The sequence below is a fragment of the Platalea leucorodia genome (genome assembly GCF_965183815.1).
Source record: "Platalea leucorodia genome assembly, chromosome: 5".
Taxonomy (NCBI): domain Eukaryota; kingdom Metazoa; phylum Chordata; class Aves; order Pelecaniformes; family Threskiornithidae; genus Platalea; species Platalea leucorodia.
In genome coordinates this window covers 46752123-46778931 of record NC_138827.1, presented here as the reverse complement: position 1 = coordinate 46778931, position 26809 = coordinate 46752123, and the positions used below count along the sequence as shown (strand labels likewise).

Below are 26809 nucleotides of genomic sequence, written 5' to 3'. Positions count from 1 at the left end.
AAATTTTTAAGGAAATAATAATTATTATTTCAGGGGTTTTTTTTATTCCAAGCATTCTCTATGTTCTGACCAAATACTACTGGCTTGTATTAGAGTTTCTTCTCCATGAGAAATATATACATACATATACATTCACGCTTTCTCACACAAATATGCACACACACACACGTGTGCTTTGATGGCTGAGCAGCAAAGGGGTGTTTCCAGCAAGTTGCGTACTTCTGACAGTTGAAGAAGAAAGCAGCCTAATTGTACAAAGAGCACTTTACTTAGATAAGCATACCATTGTGCTTACTGGTGTAAGCCACACAAACAAGAACTTATGTATTTCTTTTGTAGTTCGATCTCATATATTTGAGTGCTTTTCTTGCAGTGCGGTCAAACAAAGTACAAGATATTTTTCTTCAATTGTTATTGAGAACAAAAACCTGTGTGAGAATTATGGAAGATTGTAAGATTTGTTTTACAACAAATACCTCAAAATTAAAGCTACATGCATATTATAACATACATTACATTAAATCCTTTTAGATTCATGCCATAAAATATTTTATAGGGAACTGGCTGTGAAGTGACTATCCTCCTATCATGTGACTGAGGTATTATGTTTATCCTTCCATCTGTTTAGAGAAATTTGCAGCAGATACTGGTTTTGTGCCAAGAAAGGTGGGATAAGGCAAGAGATATTTTGATTAATTTGATTCTTATCCAAAATTCTGATGATAAACATAAGGATGTTCCTATTTGTTTTATTTTAACATGGAAACTTAGAAGTTTATTCTCCCCTTTTATTTTAAATTTCTTACATTGTTTCCTTTCATCTCTTGTTACAGGCTTGCCTTTTTTTTTATTCTTGCTTAAAAGACATTTGTGAGAAATACAATTTTTACTCAGGCACTTTGCATTGAGTTCTGCTTTATTACTTGCAGACTTATTTGATTCCCAGAGAATACTGTGGATGCAGAAGCCAGAAATGTGCCAGAATGCCCCAGCAGTTCTATTTCATGGTAAGTGTGAAGCCCAGCAGGTCATTCCCTGACACTTTTTGGAATTACTGAGGAAGGGGATATAACTACTTAAAGAAAATCACAGATCATTTCTAGGAACATAAATAAAAGATCATGGTATGACTGCATCCTGTAGAACTTCACATATATAGATGACATTTTAAGACACAGCTATTAATAGATGGAGATCTTTACTTCATCCTCAGTCTTCCTATATTTGTGGCTTTGCTCAAGTCATGAAGTTCAGAATTCTTACTGCTTTCTTTCTAAGTAATAATAGGTGTACACTTGTGGTTTTGAGAAGTTCTTAGCATGTGCTTCCTCCATATAGGCCATTTAATTTGAAGTTAATTAATTATTTCCTTTTGGGTTTGCATATTGTCAGAATACCAGAGAATATCTGTCCAGAAGGTCAAGTTCATAGGCTTTTCAGTTTATTTCCCTCTTTTCTACCTCTATTTATATTTGTATCAAATGCTTTTTAAGGCACTTTATCATGGTTTTATCTTTTTACTATTTCTAAATAAATACCTATTCCTTCATAACCGTTAATTCTATGATACCTGTGGTAACGAAGGACCAATCCCAAACTAACCTGAAGCCCTGTTTTGGCCACTCTGTCAGTGGCTGAAAGAGATCTAGGGCCCATCTTGATTTAATATATTCTCCTCTGATATAGACAGTAATATGGGAGCTGCCATGATAGGCTCTAACTGTTGTGTACAAACAATGTAAAGTTGCTTTAATAAACATACAAGGATATGGGGGTGGGAGGTTTGAGGGTCATGCGAGAACATATAAAGGTGACAGAGGTAGTGCCTTATTACAGGGAACACTCGGTACACTGTTAGTGTTGGTAAATGTTGGTTGTTGCCCATGTCAGATATAAGACCGACCAGAAATCTGGGCATGGAAACCTCTTTACAGTACCTTTCTTGACATAAGGGATTTTGGATTGATAACACTTCACTTCTAGAATGGTTTACGATATTTTGGACTATGTATTCTTAATTGATTCTGTTCTACCTTTTTGGCAAAAACAGGTTCACTTTCTGTTGTTGATCTGGAACAGCGTTCTAAAAACGTGCCAGTTCAACAGCCAAATGTGTATGCTAATTATTTATACAGTTTTAGAATTGTAGCTGATGTAAATCATTAGAGATCCATCTAAAATAAGACTTACACCAATTTAGAGGTATCAATTTATTTTTTTATAACCCATATATCACTACTGCTTGCTATTACTTAATGCTACTTCAAATCTGCTTAAAACCTGAACAATATTAAAAACAAATGGGGACATCATGCCCTGTCCTTAATTGAAGGTGAAAAAAGCAGCCTGGCTTTGTGTATACCACTGCAAATATACTGGGCTATCCCAGATAGATTTCCACTCACCTAACATGTACGTGCTTATCCCTGTGGAAGATACAAAATCACAGTATTGGTTTGATTAAAAGAGGTAGGAGTTTGCACATATTTTAAAATGATCACTTAAAGATTTAGAATTTTTATCCTTCAGTTAACACCTGCAATATTTACTTGGGGAGGAAAAAAAATCTTAGAAAACAAAAGTGTCAATCTTATCCAAAACATTCTAAACCCTTTCTTTCAAGAAAGAGGGAGTGGTTACATCATTTTTTTCTTATCTAAGACAAATGGAGAACATAAGTTTTAAGTTTAGACCATGGGTGTTTTTTTTTTTCCTTTTTTCTGTTGTACAAGGGCCACTGCTTTCTCCTATGTCAGTGCTGAGTTTGGTGTTCAGATTTATGTCTACAATGAGGAAAGTTGCAGCTGCCACAGCAGATGGACTTCTCTGATTTGCGTATCTTTCTTCTGCAGCCCATTAGGTTGAAAAGTCAGTTTTGCATGTGTGTTTCAGTGCTACCTGAACGTAACTTGCCCAACTTTTGTGGTCTTTCTGAAAATGAGGTGCTTAATGCAGAAATAACAATCAACTGTACATTTGACTGCATCAGATAATTTTTACTCGAGTTTTTAATTGCCTTTCATTTTGCATGAGGGAGTTCTGAAACATCAAATGAACTACAGCACCACCTGTGAAGTGCTCCCTGCAAATGTTAAGATTAAATGAGTGGGAAATATCAACAGCAGACAACTTCAACAGCAATGAAGGTGATGTTCTTTCTTTAGGATAATTTATCTACCTCTATTTCAGCATAGCATAGTTTGGACGGGAAGTTAATTAACTGTCCAGCTTCCAACCTGTATTCACAACTTTACATTTGTACAATAAATTAATAAAGATAGGGAAGAAATTATAATATTTCTAATGATTTCCAGAACCTTTACTAGAAAAATGAAGGAGCCTATGTAAAGCAAGAAAGAGAACTGAGATAAAAATCTTGGTTTCACTGCATTGAAATAGACAGGCTACAGACAATGGAGTATTCCAGAAGCAACTGTAGACACCACATACTGGGAAAGCTATTACTATTCTTACCTTCCCGTATCACTAAGCTGTATGGATTAAGGGAATACGTTTAAAAAAAAAAACGCTGTCAGTTATAGTACACCAAGGAACTAAGTTAGGCTGGAACATAGTCTTGAAGGCGCCATCCAGCTGTTGGCACTTGTTGCCCTAAATAAACCGACAATGCATTATTCCAGCCAGTTCTAGCTACTTCTTCCTGAAGGCACCGTTGAGGGAGGGAGTACTAAAATGGAGGAGCCACAAGTGCAAACCTTAATGGATAATGGGATCAGCATAATCCAAATGAAGATGTGCCTTCCACTGCAAACTGCTCCTCTCTTTGTGTAACAGCTTTTGTCTAGCTTCCTCACAGTTCTTCATTTTATGTGCTTATCAGAATACTACCTAAACAAGATTAAGCCTTCGTTCTATTTCAGGCAAAGGTCAATAAATCACAAAAGATCACCCAGATATTTACATCTTGTGGTTGAAATGTAAGCATGATAGTCAACTGAGCAAAAGATTGACTTCTAATACTTATCCTATCTTATCGAGGCATGCTGAATTTTTGCAGAATTCAATTCCTGTGTAAGAAACTAGGAGCTGGCCTGTGAAGATAAGTTTGCATGAAAAGGCTGGTTTCCATTAAATATATATTAAAATTAACTATGTGAACACTGTACAGCAAATTGTGAAGTATCTGAAATTCAGTGAAATATCTGAAATCCCCAAAATCTAGGAAACATACTGTACAGCTAGGAAATGCAAATTATATGCTAATTCTCTATAATGATAATGATTTTAGCATGAATTCAGATTTGCTAAGATATGTAAGATATCGGATGTGAAGAGATTGGGAGGCTACACAAGAGAACCTATCAATAATGTCTAGATTGATAGTAAGGGGAAAGAGAGGAGACTGGAGTGAAAGATCTTGAAGACTGGCACAGTGATGCTACTTGTCTTACTCTCATAAACTCAGAAAATGGCCTGAAAGATCACAAAGGTGATACTGTAAGTTTTGTGGACTGCAGAGGTAGGTAGGTCAGATTATCAACTAAGATCTGTGAAAGAGAGGCTTGTCCTGGAATTTATCAAGTTAAACAGATGCACAAAAGTTACTTTCTATGCTCCATCTAATGTTTTAGCAATAGTGTTTTGGACAAGCAAATTAAATTAAACTAAACTGAACTTATCTCCATATAGCCTCCTTGTTCCACAGCTCGAAAATGCCAACACATGCACTAGCATGTATAGAATATGAAGGTTTTATCTAGCTTTTAAGTAGTGTTAAGTAGTGTTACTATCCTTATTGCCACAAGGACTGCCCTTTGACAGAGAACAATTGCTGTTCTCAAACTGTCGCAATAACGCAAATACCCTATGCAGATACATGGAGATGTATACAAAATATGTAATTACAGTGCCTTTAAAGTGAATTGGAATAAAAAATGCATTATAATAAAAGCTGTATATATTTTAAGTGTTTAGTCAATTAAAGTATTTTCCACATTAATTGCCTGTGGCAGCCTCTTGGAAAACCATATTAGGTCTAAATTTTCAGTTATCAAAAAAAATTCGATTTTCCTTGAGCAAATTGTGTCCACCTCTGTCCAGAGGGTTGGTGGATTAATATTATATTATAAAGTGATGGAACTCAAATCAAACCTCATTCTTAAATGAGGGTAGAATTTGGAAAAAATAATCTTTTACATGAGCTCTGAAACCATAAAATCATTTCACTGTTTCCACTTGTTTTGAAAGCATTGTTACAAAATCAGAAAAAAGTGATAAAATTATAACATTTAAATTGGGGGTGGGGAAAGCAAATCACCTTACCTTTTCTAATTTGGATAGAGCAAGAGAATAGCAGTCTTTGGCTCTGAACTGCATGAATCTCATATTGGCTGGGTGAGTTAGTTCTGTGATAATGCTTAGGCTTGAGAACAACCTGTATTTTAAAAGAATGTAACAGTTATACCTCTAATTATAATAATTCACAAATATAAAGCTCTACATAATGCTATAGCTTGTGCTCATGTCCATGCTTTTAATGAAGTGCCTGAAACCTGTGGTGTTTTTTGGCACAATGAAATGCTGGTATAATAGCAAAGGAAGCTATGAAACATTCTCTGTAGAATTCACAAAGAAGCAAACATACATTTAAAGGTTGAGCTTATAAAATATTTTAATGCTAGAAAGGAACCACTTAATTTCATTACCAGAGATTTTATTAAATAACTTCTAAAATGACACAAATCTGTAGGAAACAACAAAAAATGCAAAAATATATAGCTTGCACATAGTATCTGGTTGCATGTAAACTACCATTTTATTAGAACTGGCTTATGTACTCTTTCCATTTGATTTTTTTTTTTTTTTTTTTTTAGTTCTGTTCATATGCTCTGTGTCCACAGACTGAGCAACGTAGATGAAAATTGATACTTCTCGCGAGTTCAGGAATTTAAGTTGCTGAGAAAATGTATGCTCATGTATACCTATGTTCTCAATTTGAAATATGTACATATACAAAATATTTATAAGTTATATGTTCAGGCTCCCAATAACAAAAAACAGTGAAGAAAGTTTAACTCTGATCTGGCTGAATTGCACAGCTTTTTCATGAAGCAGACTAAAAAGCCCCTCCCCAGCCCTCAGACAGAACTAGATAGATATTTGTAGTTTATGCTATGCAAATACTAAACAACTTGGAATAGAACTCAGATTATTATTTGAGTATTTCCTCTACAGATTAGTGTCAGAAAATGAGATGTGCATTTGTAATCTGTCCTGATGACCCTGAAAGTACTTATTTACATGTGACAATAGATTATTGTAGTACTAATGACATCATTAACGTGGCTTCTGTTTAATTCAGATAAAAATTAAAGTGGTTTTCTCGAAAGCTGCATTTAGTAAGTTAGTGTCAAATGGAATCCAATGTACCTTTTTGCAAGACTTTAGTCTTTTTTCCTCATTTTTGTAGGGAGGAACTTCACTGAAATGGCAATTCAAGCAGAGCCTAAATGTGGGGAAACGTATGTCAAAACTATCTGTCAGTATGTGTTAATGCCATGTTATTGCAATACATTTTCCTAGGTCTGTTGATGCCAAAACGTAGACTGGTAATGACCACATGATTCCACTCATGTTCTGAACATACGATCATAGGATGGTAGAAACACTAGTCATTTTTATGTTAGCAGTTATCATGTCCCTGTGAATAACCACATATTAAATGTGATCATATAAGGAAAAATGGACTTGGCAACTGGGTGAGAATGTGAATCACTTAACAATGACCGTTTGTGTGCACTATAGTTTGAAAGGCATTGTGCACGCTCAGAAATTTCTGTACCTCTTTAGCTGTTACAGTCAGGCTTTGATACAAACTCTGAGTGATACAGTATTGTTATACAAAGTCTACTTGTGTCCTACTAAAGATTAAGCCCTTAGGGAATGGAGTCTACATGCACAGATTAAATACATAACTACACCCTTGAGATGCAACTGTGGTACGTCTTTACTTGTATGCTGTGTGTTATAAAAACCTGTGAACTGCTCATGAAAATTGAAAAAAATACTGATAATATCACACTTGTAGGTATGAACTTGTTCTTACTAAGTAGCTTAACCAATGTGTTAAAGTTCTGAGGAAGCAGAATAAATTTCCTCTGCATTAATTCTGTATCATAGAATTACTTAAGCTTTTGCTGGCTGGAAATTTTGTTGTATTGCTGTATTAAAGGACAGGCATTCATATTTGAAAACGAACAATATAACATTCAGAACTAAGAGTAACAGGAATTCAAAAGGTTATCTAATAATAAAATATACAGAATATACAACTTTCAGAAAAAATGCAGGTTACTAGGTTTCTGTTAAAGATGGGTTTAGTTTATCACCAAGATATGAAAACTGATTTATATTAGGAAATCTGTTTCAAACCTGGTATCGGTAAAACTCATATTTTAGTTATGAGTGCCTTTTAGTGGAATTAGGGGAAATGACTTTCCAGTTAGTTAGGGCCAGATTGCCTTTTGCCCTGGGTGTAAGGCACACTGCCTGCAAGCTTTCAGCACCGGAGTAGGCTACTTCTATGCAAAGATCCCTCTTTTCTATCCCATTCTGGTAAAAAAGGACTGGATGGGGTGGAAAAAGCCCTAATCAGCCTGATGGAAGACATAGGTTGCTGTTGAACTGGTACTTGGGAATCAGACAAGCAAGAGATACACTTAGCTGTTTTCTGAAGCAAAAAGATAAACCAAGAAAACAATGTAATGCCATCATAACACCTCATCTGGTTTATCTATAAATTGCTGCTGACTGCTAGATACCAGTCAAACTATTGACTTGTTAGGTGTACTGCTGTTAATAGGCTTCTTGCAGTATTTGAAACATAGCCTTCTAGATGTTAGCTAATAAAAACTTAAAAACAGGGCCTCCCACACACCAATGTTTTAAGCGATTAATTAATCGAAAGCAATAGTAAATACAAACACTCCTAGTACAAACCTACTGCCTGAGGAAACCCGCTATTTTTCTGAGGTGGACTCATAACTGTCAATAGGGACTCAGTGGTTGGCTTCATATTTCATATTAAAAAGTGAAAAGCATCTCTAGGACATAGTCTAAAACTAGTAATTTCTCCTTGTATTTTAAACTATGCTAAGTTGTTCTTTCCCATCCAAAGGATTAAAGATTTACTCTCTTAGTCAGTGTGACCATTTGAGTCACACCTCTTTACTGCTTTTAACTGTAATTAAGTCAGATAAGATAGTGTTGTGCCACAGTTTTAATTGGTATGGAAGAGTTTCTAGCCTCAAAGGTTCTAATAACCCTGTCATTATAAACAATGCATCTATCTTTAAGGTGTGTGAGGGGGGAACGCTTCTGGCAAAGCAAAATTATTAATTTATGTAAATGGGGGAAAAATGTCAGAACAGGTACATGAGAACTGGCAACCTAGGCCAAACAGTACTGCAGCCATTGCCTTTTCAGGCCTGGCCACAACCCTTAATGAGGTGAGCTGAGCTGAGTCAATCAAATCAATGAGGTTTAGAGTCACCTGTATCTTCTGAACGATTTCACTTGGGGCGACTTAAGTGGAATCTTCCTCATTGATGTGATATCTTTGAGAACAGCATGTATTAGCAAAACTCCAGTGGTTTAAAATCCTTCTTTAACACTACAGCTTGTGTTAAGTGCTATTGCTCTCCACCATGTCCAGCCTCTTCTTCATTAGTTTCTGATATTATTAGCTATTATTAAGCAATGAAAAACCTTTAAACATATTTTTAAAATTCATTTGCAAAACTATTTACCTTCGTGCAATGAATGTAGTGTATTTTGTAGGACACGTAAATGCCACTACCTTATGCCTCTTCCCAAAGCTTACTTATTTCTACAACTTTTACATGATATAAAAATGCAGTGAAATTATTGTATGTGTTCTAGGGAAAAAATTAGAAAAAAATTATAAAATACACTACTTGTGAAAGTTTACAAAGTTTTCTGAAAAAGTATTGTGAAGTCTTAAACCGATATATTCTGATTTCTTTTATTTGTAAAAAGTACCATGCAGTCTTAAAATTATACTGAACCAGATATATAGTTCATACGTGAGTTAAAGCTGCCATCTAGTTGTAAGCATTGTGCAAGACAACTGAATGATTACATAGTAAGTTCTAGTTGGATACCTATGATATGTAGTGTACTACTATGACCTTTTTTTTTCTCTCTTTTTTTTTTAGTATGCTTTACAAGGTAGAACACAACTATGGGAAAAATCAGCTGGTACTTTGTAAGTTTTTATCTTTTTATTCAACTCATTTTTCTGTTTTATATTTGGGGGTAAAATATATTTCTGAAAAACTTAAGTGATGTGCGTCAAAACCTCAGTGAGATACTTAGGCACAATTTGGTTAAGAGTAGACTTGAATGAGGCACAGATTAAGTTCAGTTATAGTTTCCAAATTAAATTTAGGTGTGATTATGAAACACACACATCTGTGTTATTATCAGGTACAAATTCAAAAACTCAAAGTTAGAAAAAGACCGAACTAAAGTTTCTCATGCAGCATAGTTTTTGCTTCTTTTGAGCACATGCAGAAATGCTAACAGTATTTAACTGCATTCTCACACATGGTTGCATTAAAAAAAAAAAATCTCTCCATTGAAATACTTGTGTTTTAATGAGCTCAGTTTTCTAAAACACTGACAGATTCAAAAGGCTATGCACCTCACTCCAGTCTTATGTGAAAGGCTTGACACAGAAGAAGGCAGCAATATTGAAGGATACTGAACCCTCTAGGGAAGGACTTCATTTTGTCCAGATCTTATTACAATGAACAACAGGAAGTGCTAGGCTTAAGCCCCAAATCAGGGAGGCATTTCATACTTGACTGTATTGTGTGTTTTGTTTCATGTGCGGGGGTTTTTTGGTGTGGTTTGTTTTGGTTTTTTAAGCAAATAAGAATTTTTTTCAGTATAAAGGGACATGTATCTTTTGGTACTTGTTGAGACGATATCTAACACAAAGTGAGGCTTTAATCAGGAGGGGTTCTGAAAAGAACAGGAAATCTCAGTTCCTTTAGCTCTTCATCACAGCACTGCCTTCTCAGCCTCTTTACTAGACTCATCGTTTTTTCACTCTGTATTCAGTTATTCCCTCATGACTCTTTGTATGTTGTTGTCATATGTAATGTTGCATACATGTGCCTAAAAACCTAATTTTTGTTCAAAACTAAATATTCAAAATGTGAAAACTTACTACCAACTTCATAGTGATGCCTTGCTTACTTTTTAGAAGGATCTGCTTTTCATACTGGCTTTAGCATTACTGTGAAAGACTGCTGCACTGAGGAAAAATTTCTTTTCTCTACTATCTTTGGTCCTAAGTCTTCAAGAGTAGCTTTCTTTTCCTTCCTGCAAATCTGACAGTTGACTTTAAAAATGATCATCCAGTTTTGGGGTGCATAGAATTTAATCTGAGATTTCAGGAGAATACCTCAATGCTCTGAATGTATCGCTAAGCAGGGTGGGAAAAGGTTTGCCCATGTAAGACACAAATTCGTATAAGAGAAAACTTCAGTAGAAGAAAGGAAAAAAAAAATTTCTTATCTGAATACAAAAGGCATTAAGTATTTCACGATTAATGAAGATGTATAGATGGATTGCAAAAATGTCTTACCTGAAGAGTGTTTGAACATTTACAATAGTCTTAGCATCTGCCATGTAGTCTTCCTCAGCACTCATTGTACTTTCTTTGTCCACCACCACCATATTAGCTGCAAAGGTGACCCCACATCTTAATAAGTCATCTAGGCTTTTGTGAAGAGAAAGAGGGAGAAAGAAACAAGCAACTTAAATATGTAACACTTAAAAGATTAGGGACGGTTGGAATTTGCAGATCACAGGCTGAGTTGCTGGTTCCCTTCATCTCCATGTACATATCATAATTTCCAATATAATTTATATCAAGTATATAATCTCAATTAATTGATATTATAGAATATGAATAATTATTTTTCTTTAAGTCATACAGAATGCACTTCAGTAGGTTGTTACAGTCCCCTTCCTTTTGCTAAAATGATAAATTTATTTCAACTTTTTAAAATAAGTCTTTAACTCTTACTTGGGAAGACGGTATGTCCTTAAGTGCTGCAACAACTTGCTTCATTGCAGTTACTTCTGGCAACAAACAGACTGAAATAAATGCTTTGGGTTGCTCTTCCCACAATTATATTTCAGTTTGAAAATGTTAAGAAAGGTTCTGTCAAGACATCTAATACATTCCTCTTTCAGGTTAATCTATGAGTTGGAGTGTACTCATGGTGCTTTTAGGAGCAGCTGTACATCAGTAAAACTTTGCACTCTGCTGGACAATGTTTCCTGTGAAGCCTGACCATAGAAAACACTCACAGATAACTGAGTTACAGTTCCCATCTTGCCTTATAGCTTTGTTTCCAAAATGAGGCATGTTTGTTGTTTTAACAATAATATTTTCCACAGAAACTAAGCACTTTTCGAAAAGTTTTAAAAGGACTTTTCTGTAATGATAAAGACTGCTAGGAACCTAGCAGTTTTTAAGTATGTGAAAATAAGAAGAAAGGGTGAATTTCGTGGTTTCCAAGGGAATTGGAAAACTAGATTTTTGCATCATTCTGTTTACTTCCCAGGTGCAAAGCTGTTTTGGCATTATAATTGCTTCTCATTTGGCAATCTATAATATTAATTGTCTTAATTGTCCTGATATAGTTTTTCTTTTCAGCAACGATCTTCTTAGGTTCCTAAGTTTACGTAACCTATTATAAATTCTTTGTGAAATTTCGGATAGGGAAAACTCTACAAATTTGTGGTATTTATTTTACATCTAATACGTATTCTTCCAAAACAAATACATAATATAATTATTTTCGAAACTGTGCAGTATCATTGGTGGTTGACTACAGAAAAAGAAAGGCTGTATTTTATATGATCTATATTAACAATTTCAGTGCACAAGTAGAACTCCAACCTTTCTCTGAGTAATTTGTATTTCTGCTTTGTCAGTTGATCCCTGAAAATAGCAGCATATTCTGAAATATCTGGATTTTCTGCATTTCAATGTTTCATAAGCTCAACAGCTATTCTTATTTTAGCAGTTACATTCAACTGATTTGTGGAGAATTTAAAAAAATGCTAATTTAGAAGTATTACAATTCTAGTTCTCAGGTACCTCTAGCTATAGGTTTCTTAATACTGAATAGATTTCTACACAGTGGTGAAATCTGTTCAGTTACAGATCTCACATCATTTATATCTGAAGACTGTAGAACAGATTTCTACTACTTGATGACATATTTTGATGAAGTTCGTCCCAGCTATGAATTTTGGTAAAGCTATGTTTCTTCAGGCCATTCGCTTCTAACAAAAAGGAGCGGTAAATGAGAGTGATTCCTTTGGTGGTTTTCTCTCTAAGGTGATGACATTTCATGCCAGGTGACCAAATGACAAATATATTAAATACTTAAAAGGTAGTCGGTGGCACTTTGGGAATATATTCTATACCTATTAAATTAAGAAAGGAAACTTTGCGTACTTTACACTGTAGTTCTTAGCTAAAGATGATCAGCTTCTATTAATTGTACATGATTTAAAAACATGTTTAGGAAAACATGGAGTAAGTATGAACTATATTTTTAGAAGACTTGTTGCTTATGAAAACAGATGTAAAAAAAAACCCTACCAAATACAATTGGTTATTGCACTAGGAATTAAAGCAATTGTATTGTCAGAAAAGATGCAGAAGTTCATGCTAGTATTACTGTAACCTGTAGAATTCTGTATAATCACTTATTTCAAAGGCACTTCATTTTTTTTGTGCACTGAGTTCTAAAAACAACAAAAAACCTTTAGGGAGGGATTTGGTGACTTCCTTTTTGAAATCAACTCAGTAAATTTAATTAAAGGTTAATTTTCTATGTTAATAAAAACAGGTTAATATCTTTGGGTTATTACTTTGGATACTTTGAGTCAATTCAATTATTCTGCTGGTACGATTTCTTTTTATAATTGTTGTAGAATTAAGAGTTAAGAAAGTAGCAGATACTAACAACCGGAGACACTTTTTTGGTTTAGAGTAAGAAATGTAGAAAGCAAAAAACATTTCTGTAGATTCTTTGCAAATCTCACAATGACTATGATATCACCAAGGTAAATCTGTAACTGTATCACTATTACAAGCAGTTTTAAAGCCCTTGTTGCAACAGGTTGAGATGGAGGAATGCTGAATCTCCAGAATTCTCATTGAAAAACTGGATTCTGTTAGTCTAGGGCAGGAAATAAGTTTTTTTGATTTCTGCCTGAGGAAGGAGTATTATGGGCTTGTAGCCCCAACTCAAAATTAGCTAGGTAGTGAAGCAAACCATTTTCTTCTTTAAATTGACACTCTACACACAGGAGTTCACTAAAATGCTAATGAGCGCTTGCTCTTCTCTTGTTTCTGCCTGATTTTTACATTAAATCTATGTTGCTAAACCTAGGCATGCAAACATATATTAGCAGAGGTGAAGACAGAAATGGAGGAGTAGGTGACATTGTAAGTAGTGGAAGATGAAGACTGTTGGACGCATTCAAGACTGTCAGTATTAGTACTGTCTACATTCTGTAGCTATCTTTACAAAACCCTAGTCAGTAAATCCAAACACATTATAACTAAGTATAGAATGACCCTAGAATCAGGGCTATAATCTGGCAATTTGTAGGAAGATACTAATGCACCTAAATAAATGTTAATCTTATGTTTTTGAAGATATTAACCTGTGTTCCCTGTCATATACTTTTCACTAATGATATCCTTTATACGTCAGAAATTTGAAATCCCAAATTATAGCACACAGACACAAACCACGCATGCAAAAAGATCATCTTCAAATACAACACACACTTAAACATGCAATGACAATACGCACAACAAACGACTGAGCACTACAATGTGAAGTTTTCTAACAGTTATTTCACCTACTTGTCGATAGAGCCCACCATGTAGTAAACCATTGGAAACCAACAGATTGCATCCAGAAAATGCATATCTGGCCTAAGCAGCAGATGGGATTACAAAATGAAACACAATATCACAACAGCAGCATCTCTTCTAAAATATTTCAATAAACTGGTAGCTTTTTTTAAAAAAAAAACAACTTTTTTAAACTTTGGCAGTATAATATCACTTTAAACAGGAAATAGGTTTGCAGAAAGCTGTGAATCAACAGTTTGCTGTGATCATAAAGAATGATCAGAATTAACATGCTTATATTAATAAATGCACCTCTTAAATCAGAAATTTTATGGCACAGTACAATTCCAAATATAAGAATGAATGACTGATGTCAAAGACACACTACCAAGTTATACTCTAATGCATGACTTTGGAGTACTTAAAATAAGCAGTGGGAATTTTCAATTAAAATGTGAAGTGGAAACCCAATCATCATTTGGTTTTTGTGCCAACAGCTCCATTCAAGTCAATGAAACAATATTAGATGAAACATTTTTAAAATGGAATGTGAAAACTAAGATACCGTATTTTATTGCATTGTTTCTTTAATCATAAATTTTACTGTGCTGCTTCTTACATACCAAGAAACATCAGAAATCTTAAAACACCTGCGATGTATAGATATCAGAATAAGAATACTGTAATAAATTGCTTTGATAAATAGAGAAAGCAGGAATATAACAACAAGGCATAGATATGGTCATCGAAGGTGGCTGAATTCCTAAATCCAATGAAGTAAATTACAAAATTCCAATTGACTTGAATGGCAGCCTGAATTCCACCTCATGCATGTATGAAAAGCATGCTGGCTTTTCAGCTAGCTTCTGTAGTCCCACGAATGCTGGCCTTTCAGAGGAGGCATTGCAAATGCTGCATAGAGAGAGACAAAACTAAGGGTATTAGTTTAATTAGCAACCATAGCTTTCACTTTATGCTAATAAAAAGTGGTTTTAGCCGTAAATGTCACAACAGCATGAAAGTATGTAAACCCAGGCACTATGCTGGAAAAGAGAACAAGCACTAGAGGGCACTGTATGCTCACATCTTTAATCTTAAATCTCAACTCAGAAGTCCTTAGCTTAATTTAGGTATTTTACCAATTTGTGTAATTCACTTTATGCCATAATATGTACATTAAAATGCTTCTGTTTTGCAAACACAGGTGTATACAGCTTCACTAAAGAGCTGTCTGAAGCAAAAGTGGGACACTTCACAGCAAGCCTTTGTATAATAAATCACTTAAACTAGAACATATATATGCAGTGGGAAGTGTCAGCCTGAAATCAGAACCTATAAGAAATTTCTGCTGCTGACATTTCTTTGACTCATAGTTTGATCTAATTTTCTGTATATGACTAACCTCCATTTTTGTGTCTTCTAAACTGTGATTTTAAGTACTTGAGTATGAATGAATCTTTTTCATTCATTGTCAGATTATAAATGAATCAGTCTTGCCAGAGGAGGATTTGTCTGAAATTTTAAACAGCTAATGCAAGAAAGGCTAAGAATTCCAGCAATCTCCAGACAGATATGGTAGTAACAAGAATATTGCAGGTTTTCATTTTCTTCCATGGCTTTATGTAACTGTAGACAAACTGTGCGTGTAGGGGCAGGCGGGTGTCCTACTGGCTTAAAGAAATGTTTATCTTAGAGTCTAAAATTATTAAAAATATACCTAACTGGTCCAGGCTGCTAAGTGCCTTGTGTTCAGTAGGTTAGTGTTGTCTGAAGTGCTGTCATGTAGCTGTGAAACTGTTACACAGTTTGCTTTTCACAGTGTTTATGAAGTTATTTAATTTTAGCAGTAATATTCACATTATTTTGGGTATTTTTAAGAAATACTCAGCTGAAACATTGGCCATGAAGAATAAGGACATCTAAATGCCCTATGGCCATTTACAGTCAGTAAAAAGTCAATTTTGTGTATGACAATGAACATGGGGCATTATGTTTGTCACCAACTTTTCTCAAAGATAAATGTGCCATAATGTTTTTGATTTTAAGTTGGCCATGTGTGAAGAGTGATTATCCATTGAAGTAATGGTAAAATGAGTTTAAAATGTATCTCACACAAAAAAAATTAAAATCTACTTACGGGTTATCCAGGAGTAATACAATGGGATTTAGTTCTTTCTTTGGTCGGTAATAAGCTCTGAGTGGAACAATAAAGTTATATAAGCCATTTCCAGCAGTTTCTGCTGCAACTATAATCAATTTATTTTTGAATCCATAGGCTTTGGCGTCTTCATAGTAGTTATGTTGGCAACCCTAAAATCAAAATAAGAAATAAGTTCAGTGGATATGAATAAAGAGATTTAGCTGTGACATTAAAGGGTTTTACCATTAGAAATAGAAAATTGTATCAGATGACCTGATATAGGACTGATTGGACATAAACAAACGTTTGGTGATGAAAAGGACAAAAAAACATATTATAGCTTAGTAAGTGCTGAACAAAGTAAGTGCTGAACAAACAAACAAACAAAAAGCAGAAACCAGAATTTAACTCTGTTCAGATGCAAGAGACAAATGAGAATGCAGTTTTGTTCAGTAACAGAAACTCCCTTTACCTTATCTAGCCTTAGGCAACAGAATGGTACTTTTTCATGCAGAAGATGACAAAAAGTGGGAGAGCTTCCGATATATGGAGAGTAAGGAGGATAGCCTTTGGCATACCTAGGGGAATACAACAAACGTTTTTCAGTATAGCAAATTACTGAAACACAGTTGATTGTACAATTATTTTATGGGACGTTTATACCTATGTTTAAGTTTTGCAGTTATCTATAGACTAGCAGAGTCAAGTACATGAAATGAACTATGTTTAATAAGAGTCAAAGGAATATATTTTGTAGCTTTAACCAATTTGATACAATTTTGTGAAAGCTATCACGCTTTTGTGGACTAAAGGAATTCTGCTTGGGTTTTTTTGTATAGGCATCTTTGGAAATGGGCTGATATATCATGGCGTGCTGTCCTAGTGTTTTGAACACATGTACCGGAAACTTCTAAGGAAGGAAAAAAGGGAAGGAAAGAAAATAGAAATAATTGTGGTACTTCTGCTCTTCCTTCTCCACTTTTCTTTCAAACACTTAGCAAGAATGAGTGAGGTCATTACCTTCTTGCTTTAATAACATACTTTCAACATGGTTGGAATAAATTTTAAATGGCAAATCCTCTTGCTGATAAGATGAAATTTCTATTTGGCCTTAGTTTTTATTAAGAGGCCTTTTAAATCCTGCTATTTCAGTCTGCAGATTTAAGATGATTTGTTCTATTATTTTTTTCATTGGCACTTTATGATCTTCCCTGGGGCCTCTCATGCTTGCCACTGTTGGAGGTGGGAAACTCTGCTGGGTGAGACACTGGCTTAATTGTGTATTTCAGTTTTAACATCCCTGTCAGCAATCCCAATAAACATAATTGCTTATCTGCATGGCAGTTACAGGATTGAATCTTCTGGTTTTATCTGAGTAATGCATCATTACTTTCAGTAACATGCTAACAAGCATTTGAAATTGGATGTAATAATTTTGTCTCATACTGCTTTTTTTGTCATTCCTACATTTTGAAGTCAGACACCTAGCCCCAGCGTTCAACAAGCCTGTTGAACGATCTGATTTCTGATCCGCATTCTTAGGATAGAAGTACTTATCTGTTTACAAATGAGTTGAGTCTTGTCTTTATAACTATAGAATGTAAGAAATATGGTCATAAAAAATGCTATTAAAAAATTGCAGTACACAACTAGATCTTTATAACTGAGTATAGAAAATCTCCAGCAAATGGAGGAGTTAATCTGTAGGTTTTTTTGTTTCAAACTGGGCATAACGGCATTCTGTTAACAGACAATAGCATTGCATAAAAGGGAATAATTATATAATTGGCCTTTATGGGTCTTGTTTGCTACAACTGTTTGGATTGATCTGCATGTCAAAAAATCATCCATGCCATTTACATAATATTAGCTTTTCAAATTATCTTGTTTATTTTATATTTAATATACATACTCTAAGCCTGCAGACACTTCATCATCTGATGGGGTAGCTTCATCTTCTGACTGGTCACTTAGCAGGTCACACGTCTGAAGTGAGGATGAGTCTGCAACCTCCAAAACAGGTGCTATACTGGGCCGTCTGCCCTCTTTACCTCCCTCGGAAGGAAGAGCTAGCGTAGGTCCACTGGATGTTCGGCATCCTGTATCTTGTAAATCGATAGCCACCGTCCCTGAAGTAGCATTGAAAGCATTCTTTCAATGTAGTTGTCAAACCATTTGAATGAGATTCCCATATTTAGTGGGGATTACCTGACTACACGGCCAAAGACTGAAAGGAATACTATATTGATTGTGTTTATTACATTAAAATATTGCAAATATTTAAACTATACCTGAGGAAGCCTTTTCTTGCAAAGTAGTACTTTTTCTGACCACTAATATGTATTTTATTGTTAACCACCTTTTTAAAATCATACCTTATGTAATTAATCCATATATATATATATATATATATGTGCATCAACAACCTGCAGGTTTTTATTCAGCGAGGACATTATATTAATTAAAGAAGCTTATGAAAACTTATTACAAACAACCAGTTACGAATGACAAAGAAATTACCCATGTGATTTTCCCAGTTGTTTTGCTTTGCATACATTTTATTATTACTTTTTTATACAATATTCTTAAGTGTTTTGATTCCATATTCTCAAGTAAAAGAAAAACATAACCGAATTCCAGTGTTGGTTTGTTTTTTATTTTTTTGAAAATATGAGGGCAAGTATTTAATATTTTTTCTTTCCACACACTATTATCATTTCTTATGTATTAATTTAAATTATAATTTTAGGAATACACTGTTAAAAACTTTAAAATGCACTATTCATTGAATAAGAATATGTTGTAAGGCTTTTTTTTTTTTACTTACCCATGCTGGCTATTATACTGTGTACAGGTAACCTAGAAGCTCCATGATAAGATAATTTTGATTCATGGTTTTTTCTATGCTTTTCTTGCTTCTTAAAAGCAGAATTCTCTTCTTTGGTGATATTTATATAAAAACATATATCTGTAGAACTCATGATATACCGAGGACCTGGATTCAGCAAAATGTTTTTGTTATCTTCTTTTCTAACACCAATCAGACAGACTCCAAACCTTAATTAGAAAAGGAAAGGCATGGTTCATTTTGCATAGTCCCGTATATACCAGAATTTCCACTGTCAAAAATGAACCTCCAGTATATTTTTATTTTTTGCAGATTATGAACATTTTCAGATTTTTGGATGACAAGTATGTTTGAAAAATGTTATCTCCTAAATAGGCCACTTCTGATCAAGAAGTTTTTATGAGCTCATGAATCCCTAGGCATTTGAATCCAGTGTTTTTCTTAATCCCTATAATATTCTTCTAATGCTGCTCCAGTTGTTTTTTTTCTATCAGATGAATAGTCCCTTATGGGAAAATATCATTAGAAGAATGGATATATAATATGAAAAAGTATTCATCGTGTTAAATTGTTCCATTACTCATATGTAATGGAAACCATTTTCAGAATTCATTTTTGCGATTCACTCTTAGAAATGTATTTGATTAGTGATAGAAAATAAGGAATTAAAGCAAAAAAAATCTTTCACTTATTAAGTATGAGAATAAACTCAGTGTTCAGGGTTTGATATATGTTCATTTTGTTAAATATACACTAATATACGTGATTTGTGTTCAGTTTGTATGTTCATCTTGGAGCAGCACTGAATAAGTGATGCATGATCTCGAACCTAAAGAAGATATGCTAGCATCTAATAAAAAATATGGTTGTATTTTGAACAATCACCAGAATGTAGCATGTACCACCTTTAAATTGAACTTTTGCATAAAATGAACATGCCACAAAGGAAGACAGGTTTCCAGCTCTCTCCTAAATAAATAAATAAATAAAAAAAATTAACACCCTCCCACCCACCCTTTTCTAGATTGTTTTAGGTATGGGAAGGGACTGGTGTTCTCATATAATCTCTCTATAGTAGAATTTTTTTTCTGGTTGTCAGGCTTATCCTTTATATTCTATTCTCTCAGATTGAGTTGGCCTATACAGAACCAACACGAGCCTTTACCTGACCAGCTGTAGCTTCCAGAAGAATATCCATGAAATATATTAGTGGCCAGATATTTAAACCCAGAATGTAATACTGCACCTTTGAATGCAGAGCTACGTTGCAGGCAAAACAAATAATTATTTGTTTGAACTTTTAATTGTCGATAGGAAAATAAACATACTTTTTATGTGCATGGAAAGAAGCATATGTGAAGCTTTTCCCCTCATATTCAGCAAAAAAAGTGCTTTCTTCCAGGTTAATATGATACACTTCATTACCAGAGCATCTGCCATACATTTTCTGCCATTGTTCTGGTGACTGCTGACTCTCCCTGAAACATGTATGGATAAAGAGGATATTTTAAAACTTAATGTAAAATTCTTATTAACCAGAACAGTATTTCACGGCAATAGAAACTACAAATGTCTATTAAAAAGGTCCCACAGGCTAATCTGAAAGAAATATTTGAGATGAAAGCTTGGTAATACTGTAAGTACAGAGATTATTTTAATGAATTAAAGAGCATTTTCTGCTAAGTAATAGGCATATAAGATTATGTACTTTAATATCAGGAGAGATATGGCTGAATTACTTTAAATTCAAACCATAATAAGTAGATTCATTGCAATTTAAAGATGACAAGTGAAACCAACAGCTTGCTCATTCTATTCATAAAGACAGTCTCTTCAGATGCTCCATGGCAGATCGTCTGGTTCCTGTTTGAAGTAGGTAAAGAATCATTAAAAATAACTTATGTAGGAGAGACCCATTTGGCTTTGGTCGCTTTATCTGTAAGAAAGATTTTTTTTTTCTGCATTTGCTTGTTGGTTATCTTCAGCATTTTCCCTATGGACATTTTTAGTTATTGTGCCTTGTATACATATATATATGTATATATGTATATATATATGACAAATATATACTTTTCTCTAGTGCAAGAAAATAAATTATTACTTTAACCATATTAAGCATAACATCCTTTACTATATGCAGCTAACGTTCTTCTCCAAATGGATTGTTAGTGGAAATGTTCCAAACCTCAGCTAACACCAAAACTTGCAGACCTGGGGCTTCTCTGAACTTCTTTATTAAGTTTCACACGGAAACAAGGTTCTGTCTGCATGAGTTTTACTGGATATAATGGATGCATACATATACACAACTATCTATCTATCTATATATATGCAGATAGGACATAAAGCTGACAAATGTGCTCTGTGTTTTGCCACTTGGAGTTAAGATCTCAAGATATTTGGACATGCTCCTTTGTGCTCATTTATACATTTTCAACATCTTAACACAATTTCTGTTTTTCTTCAATTTACCATTTTTCTCCACCCTCAGTGTAGAAACATTTTGTTTCAAGATGGAAATATGTAAACCATTTTTATTGCAACAGTGTTAACAAACAGTGCACTAGGTGTAGAATAGCAGAACTAGAAATTTATTTACAGAAGGAAATTTTTCCATATTTCACTTTTCCCATTTTCTGAAATAAAATGTTCACCTGTTTAAAGTCTGCTTGGTTCCAGTTAGTTGTCTAAAAGCTTCCCATGGGGCTGTTCTGTAAAGACCACATTAAGTTCAAGTCAGAAAGGCTATTTTCTTCCAATATTTTGTATCACAATACAAACCCTAATAAAGTTCTATTACTAGATTAGATAATTAGATAACATTTAAAGATAAATATTAAGATTAATAATTAAGATCAATAATAAGATTATAAATAAGGTTCAAGGTAGAATTTTGGTGTCTTACAGACTGAGGTTTTGAATTCCATAAACAGCTGAGAAGACAATGGGATCATTTACGTCTAGTTTGTTTAATCTGAAAAGTAGCATTAAAGACCAAAGCCAGTTCGCACAAACAGCAGCAAACTTCCCTTTAATTTTAATAGCTAGTTAGTCTGTCCAAAGTTGCTTAGAAAATGAACATTTTCCCCAGTTTCCTCACATATTAATACCAGAAGATAAGGTGGTTTTAATTTATGTACACGTGTTTTTATTTACTGTTTATTGTATTATCATTTTAATTAGGATAATAGAGAATAATAATTTTTCCTGTGTTCTGCTGCTATGTATTGCTTTCAACTTCCAGTAATTTCCCAGTGTACTTACCTTCGTGATTATCAGAAATGAGCTTGTATTATTAACAGTGTCGCACTATTTCTTAATAAATATAGGAAATAGATTTCCCATGGAATAGGTAGCACTTCATTTGTAAGAGTACAACAAAAAGTTGGGGTAATGTTTTATCTATGAACAGTTTAATTCCATTAAAATGTAAGTCATTTAGGTTAAGATCATAACTTCACTAAATTAACAAATGTTAGGCAGCTAGAATTTGAAAGTGGTCATATTTTCCCTTAATGAATGACTTTTCACCAGGGAAATGACAAAAAGTAAGAAATGCTCTGGTCAGTTCCTTGATAATCTCCTCTGGTTATATGCACCAAAAATACTGTGTAAAAAGACGACCCATTCCTCGTGGAATGGAAAGGCATAGGTAGTCATTTGAACTTGGTTATCTGTGACAACAACTTGAACAAACATTCCCAGTCACTATATTGAAGTTACTAAACTTGTGAGTCAACAGATACGGGGCTTCTGTGAATGGAAACCTGAACTAATTATTAAGAAAATCCTCCCAATGACTTTGAATAGGCTTTAAAAAGATTTCCCAAGGTTGGAAGCAGTTAATTCATTGTAGTCTCCCCATAATCCAAGTCTGGTTTTTTTTATATAATGAAGTCAATACTGTCACGGATTTAAAACTCAAGTCCTACATAAAGTTTAATGCAGGTGCCGGTAGTAACTAGGATAATGAAAGGATAATGAAACAGGAACCAATGTAAAAGAATGCAGTTCACTGTTAACATTGGAAGTCTATTGAACAAATACTCTTCATTATTTAGATCTAATTTAGTATTTAGTTTGGATATAAATGCATGTATAGTTAAAATTTTTATTTGTAGTTTAAATAATCTATTTTCACTTCATCTTTTTACTTATACTTAGCCAAACTCTCATGTTCATCTGACTTCATCTTTCATATGCATAAAGGTAGTTTAACCTATTTTCACTATTAGCAGTTAATTTACCTATTGTTCAACATTTAGAAAATATTTAGAAAAGCCAAAACAATTATTCTGATTTATAAATTAATGAAATCAGTTTTATGTCTGCAATACAATGACAACCTGTAGATGAAGCTCAAAACCAACACCTGTTTTGAAAAGAGATTTCCCCATGAAGACAATGAAGTGCAGAATCATATGTTTTACCAACACTATTCAAACACTCTAGAGTCAGTGTAAATCTCAGGAGATGCTTATGAAGAATGTAAGTTTAAAAGGAATTTTTCCTCTAAAACATTAGTGTATACTCAATAAGAAAGTTTGAAAATAAATTTCTTAAGTATAATACTTCTAAAGAGCAGATTTATACCTGTATCTAGCTATGAGTTTATTTTAGTTGGCAAGTGTTTAAATCAATTATGGTATTGAACATAAAAATTATGAATAAAAAAGTAAAATAAGTACAAGATTGGTAAAGCTGGGACATGGAAGTGGTAATTCACAAAGGAGAAATTATTTTCACATATTTAAATATTTTGTATGATTTTTTCAGTTATGTGTGATTACTGTCCTTTGCTTTTAGAATATGATATTCAAGAAGCTTATACATGTTAAAAAACAGTGGTTAAATCTCCAGTTGTTAAAGATCATCTTAACTAAATGATCAAGGACACAAAACTTGCAGATTAAACATGGCGTACGTAACACTCAGCTATGAGTAAAAAGTAAGCTTAAGTACGTCATTACTTAGTGTTTTCAACAGCACAGTAGGGTTTTTTAATAGTATCAGAGCAGTCTAGCAAAAAGATAGCTTTGTCCTCATTTCCTCATTTTGAATGCTTGATTTAGTGACTTTTATCGTACATTGAACAGATTTGTGCACTTGTACAAAACTTAATGAAAATTAAACTCACAGGTAAATGAAACTTTAGAGAACGTATTCCAGCATTTCCAAGGGATTTTAAGAATTTATAAGGAATAAAAGGAGAAGAAAAAACTCACCAGTTTGGGAATTATGTACTTTTTTTATTTATGGGAATTATGTAAATTTTTAACAAAAATGAAATGAAGGGAAGTAGCAAAAATATTAAATTTGAAAGCTTAGAAAGTGATCTTTTGGGAGAGAAATACTTGATTTCTTTGAGTTTTTTGTTTGACACCATGAAGTCAAGACTACTCAAATTTGAAATATTTTTGAAATTTTTTTCCCTGTCTGTTTTAAACTTTCACAGATATGTGTGGTTTTAAAGAACAGTCATATCTATTCAATCAATTAACCAGCATTAATACACATGCTCTAAGATGTCCAAAGTTTGCCATTTTTCAGTATTTTGGAGCCCATCTGAGATTAAATGCTCTGATGAGTGCTGATTAAAGTAGAAGAATGACAACTAGACATTTTCACTTTTCCACTCTTTCTGTATTTATACAGCAAGCTTGTATGCTTCTGTAAGAAGGATTCAAAGTAATGCTGACACTATTTGTGCAAAAAAATGTTTTCTTGCTCCTAGTATAGGAGCAAAACTGATTTCCTAGGCTGGAAATCAGTTACTTTAACAATCACATCAATTAATTCTGATTGCAAAAGAAATAATAAGCACTTTTCCATTCTACTATAGTTTGCATCATAGTTGGGAATCTGTATAAATGATCAATATGCCTGTGTTAAAAATGAAATGCTAAAGTTCTTAAGTACAACAGAAAACAGAGTCCCATTCATATGCCTGGTTTTGTGCTGATGGAAAATTTTCTGCTAGCTGTTAAGAATACTACTCTTCTTTCAGGTACATATAATATGAAATAACTAAAAAAGGCTCTGTATTCTGTGCATGTCAGATAATGAAAGCTAGGCAGATGAAAAATGTATTTCACCATGATTCTCAGGAGGCATGGCAACAGTATTTTGTTGTCATCTTATTAACAGATTCCAGTACAGACAGTGCCATTAAAATCTTGACATTTGTTGTTCTTGGTAGTAAAAGTTCTAGCAATAATTTCAGTTTTCCCCATCCTGGGCACAGGGGAATACTACAAATGCCATATAGAAGGTTAAATAACTCTGCTTGTAAATACCAAGACATTACTGGGTCCATGGTTACTTGAAAAAAAGTATGCATTTTTACTAGACTCTCAAATGTATTCTTGTACGGTCTATATGCATGTATTCCGTTTCTATAGATATATTTGGAGATTTACTTTTTAATGCCTCTGCCCACAACATTTGAATAAGAATACCTTATTATTCCAAGAATATAGCATAACAGAGATATACTAGATGTGGTAAAATTATTTTGGTAAATATAGAGAGGTTCTACTGTGACTATGCAGTCTGTAGAGACACCGCAATTCTATACCTCTTCCGGCGGTGTGGTTACTATGTTAAAAACCATCTCTTTACCTGTATGTTTGCTTGCTTCTTAACATACAGGCACTGAATAGTACATAATATTTTATATGTTATCAGGAAAACATACTTTGAGCTCAATGAATAGAAATTTTTATATGTGTACAAAACCAGACCCTCAAATTAACATATTAAAATAGGTATTCTTGGGTCTTGGTGGTGTTCTTAAGTAGAACTGTGTGATAGATCCACGATTCAATCTACTAAGGGGGAGGGGGGGGTGTATGTTTCTCTTTGAAATTATAATATCTTGAGTAAAACATCTTGACGCTTTTATTGTGCAGAAAGTTCCAATTTCTTTTGAAAAAGTGTAGTTGTCTGGGAGTTCAGGGTAAGCTATTTTCCAAAGAATATCAGCTATAACTTTTATAAGTTTAGGGTTTTTTTATGGTAGTATATACTTACTGTCCCCTAGATGTATGAACCAGCAGTGTGATTAATGTAGAGGTAGCTGGGCATATACAATTTAGAGCTAGCATAGCGTATTTGAATTCCTCTTCACACACAACATGATCTGCAGAAGAAAAGAAGATATAAATTGGTTTACAAAAATACTTTCCGTTGAACAGAATTATCACCTCTTTTCCTTGCCTACGAAAATAGTGAAGATAGGGACAATCAAAATTTGCCTCCAGATCTTTATCTTCCACTTGAACCTGGAGAGCAGCTGTGTATGTTTTGCCCTATCTATGCTCTCTCTCAGACAGCATGAATAGACTTAATTTTGCATCCAGTTCATACTTTCTGTCCTGCAGCTACACATGGAGAGGATGCAATGGCTCTGTGAATTCCACTTCCACTATCTTGCTGCACTAGTTGTATGAGCAAGCCATGTAGCATAGTCTAGTTTGTGTCTTTTGCCCCTTCTGCAGTTTTGCATAAACTAGTATAGAGACATCAAGTATTGAACAGAGATATAAATTTGTGTTCAGGAAATAGCATACCTAGGCTACTGCCATGCAGGAGTGCTGATCAATTAGATGGGCTGTACTGGCTTGCAGATTGGTTATTTGGCGGTGGCTCTGGGATTTTGCACTGCACTTCAGTGTGTGATGTAGATTTGACTAATATCTCCCTCAGGGACTGCTAACAGCTGCTGCCTCCTTTCAGTCTAGGCAAGGGGGGGTGGGGTGGGGTGGGGGTGTCTTTTCCAGTTTTTTACAACTTCGCATTCTTTTTACCCCAGTCCTTGTCTGGCTTTTGTAATCACAAAATTGTGCTTTGTTTTTGAGAGTCATTACCAGAAAGTATG

General features: G+C 34.1%; 1 protein-coding gene across 4 annotated transcripts in view; it reads right to left on the bottom strand.

Moving 5' to 3' along the window:
• Positions 1-26809, bottom strand: part of KCNT2 (potassium sodium-activated channel subfamily T member 2) — a gene marked incomplete at both ends in the record, with an annotated part of 153843 nt that overhangs the window by 22191 nt on the left and 104843 nt on the right. For 2 of the 4 annotated variants that reach the window (XM_082314689.1, XM_082314690.1), the window contains 9 exons: positions 5284-5395; positions 10637-10771; positions 13952-14023; positions 16080-16252; positions 16555-16660; positions 17995-18211; positions 18910-19139; positions 20259-20408; positions 25963-26071. In XM_082314689.1, coding sequence (XP_082170815.1) covers positions 5284-5395; positions 10637-10771; positions 13952-14023; positions 16080-16252; positions 16555-16660; positions 17995-18211; positions 18910-19139; positions 20259-20408; positions 25963-26071 — 1304 coding nt within the window. The remainder of the gene's footprint in view (positions 1-5283; positions 5396-10636; positions 10772-13951; positions 14024-16079; positions 16253-16554; positions 16661-17994; positions 18212-18909; positions 19140-20258; positions 20409-25962; positions 26072-26809) is intronic. The other 2 variants (XM_082314691.1, XM_082314692.1) reach the window with 2 other exon arrangements.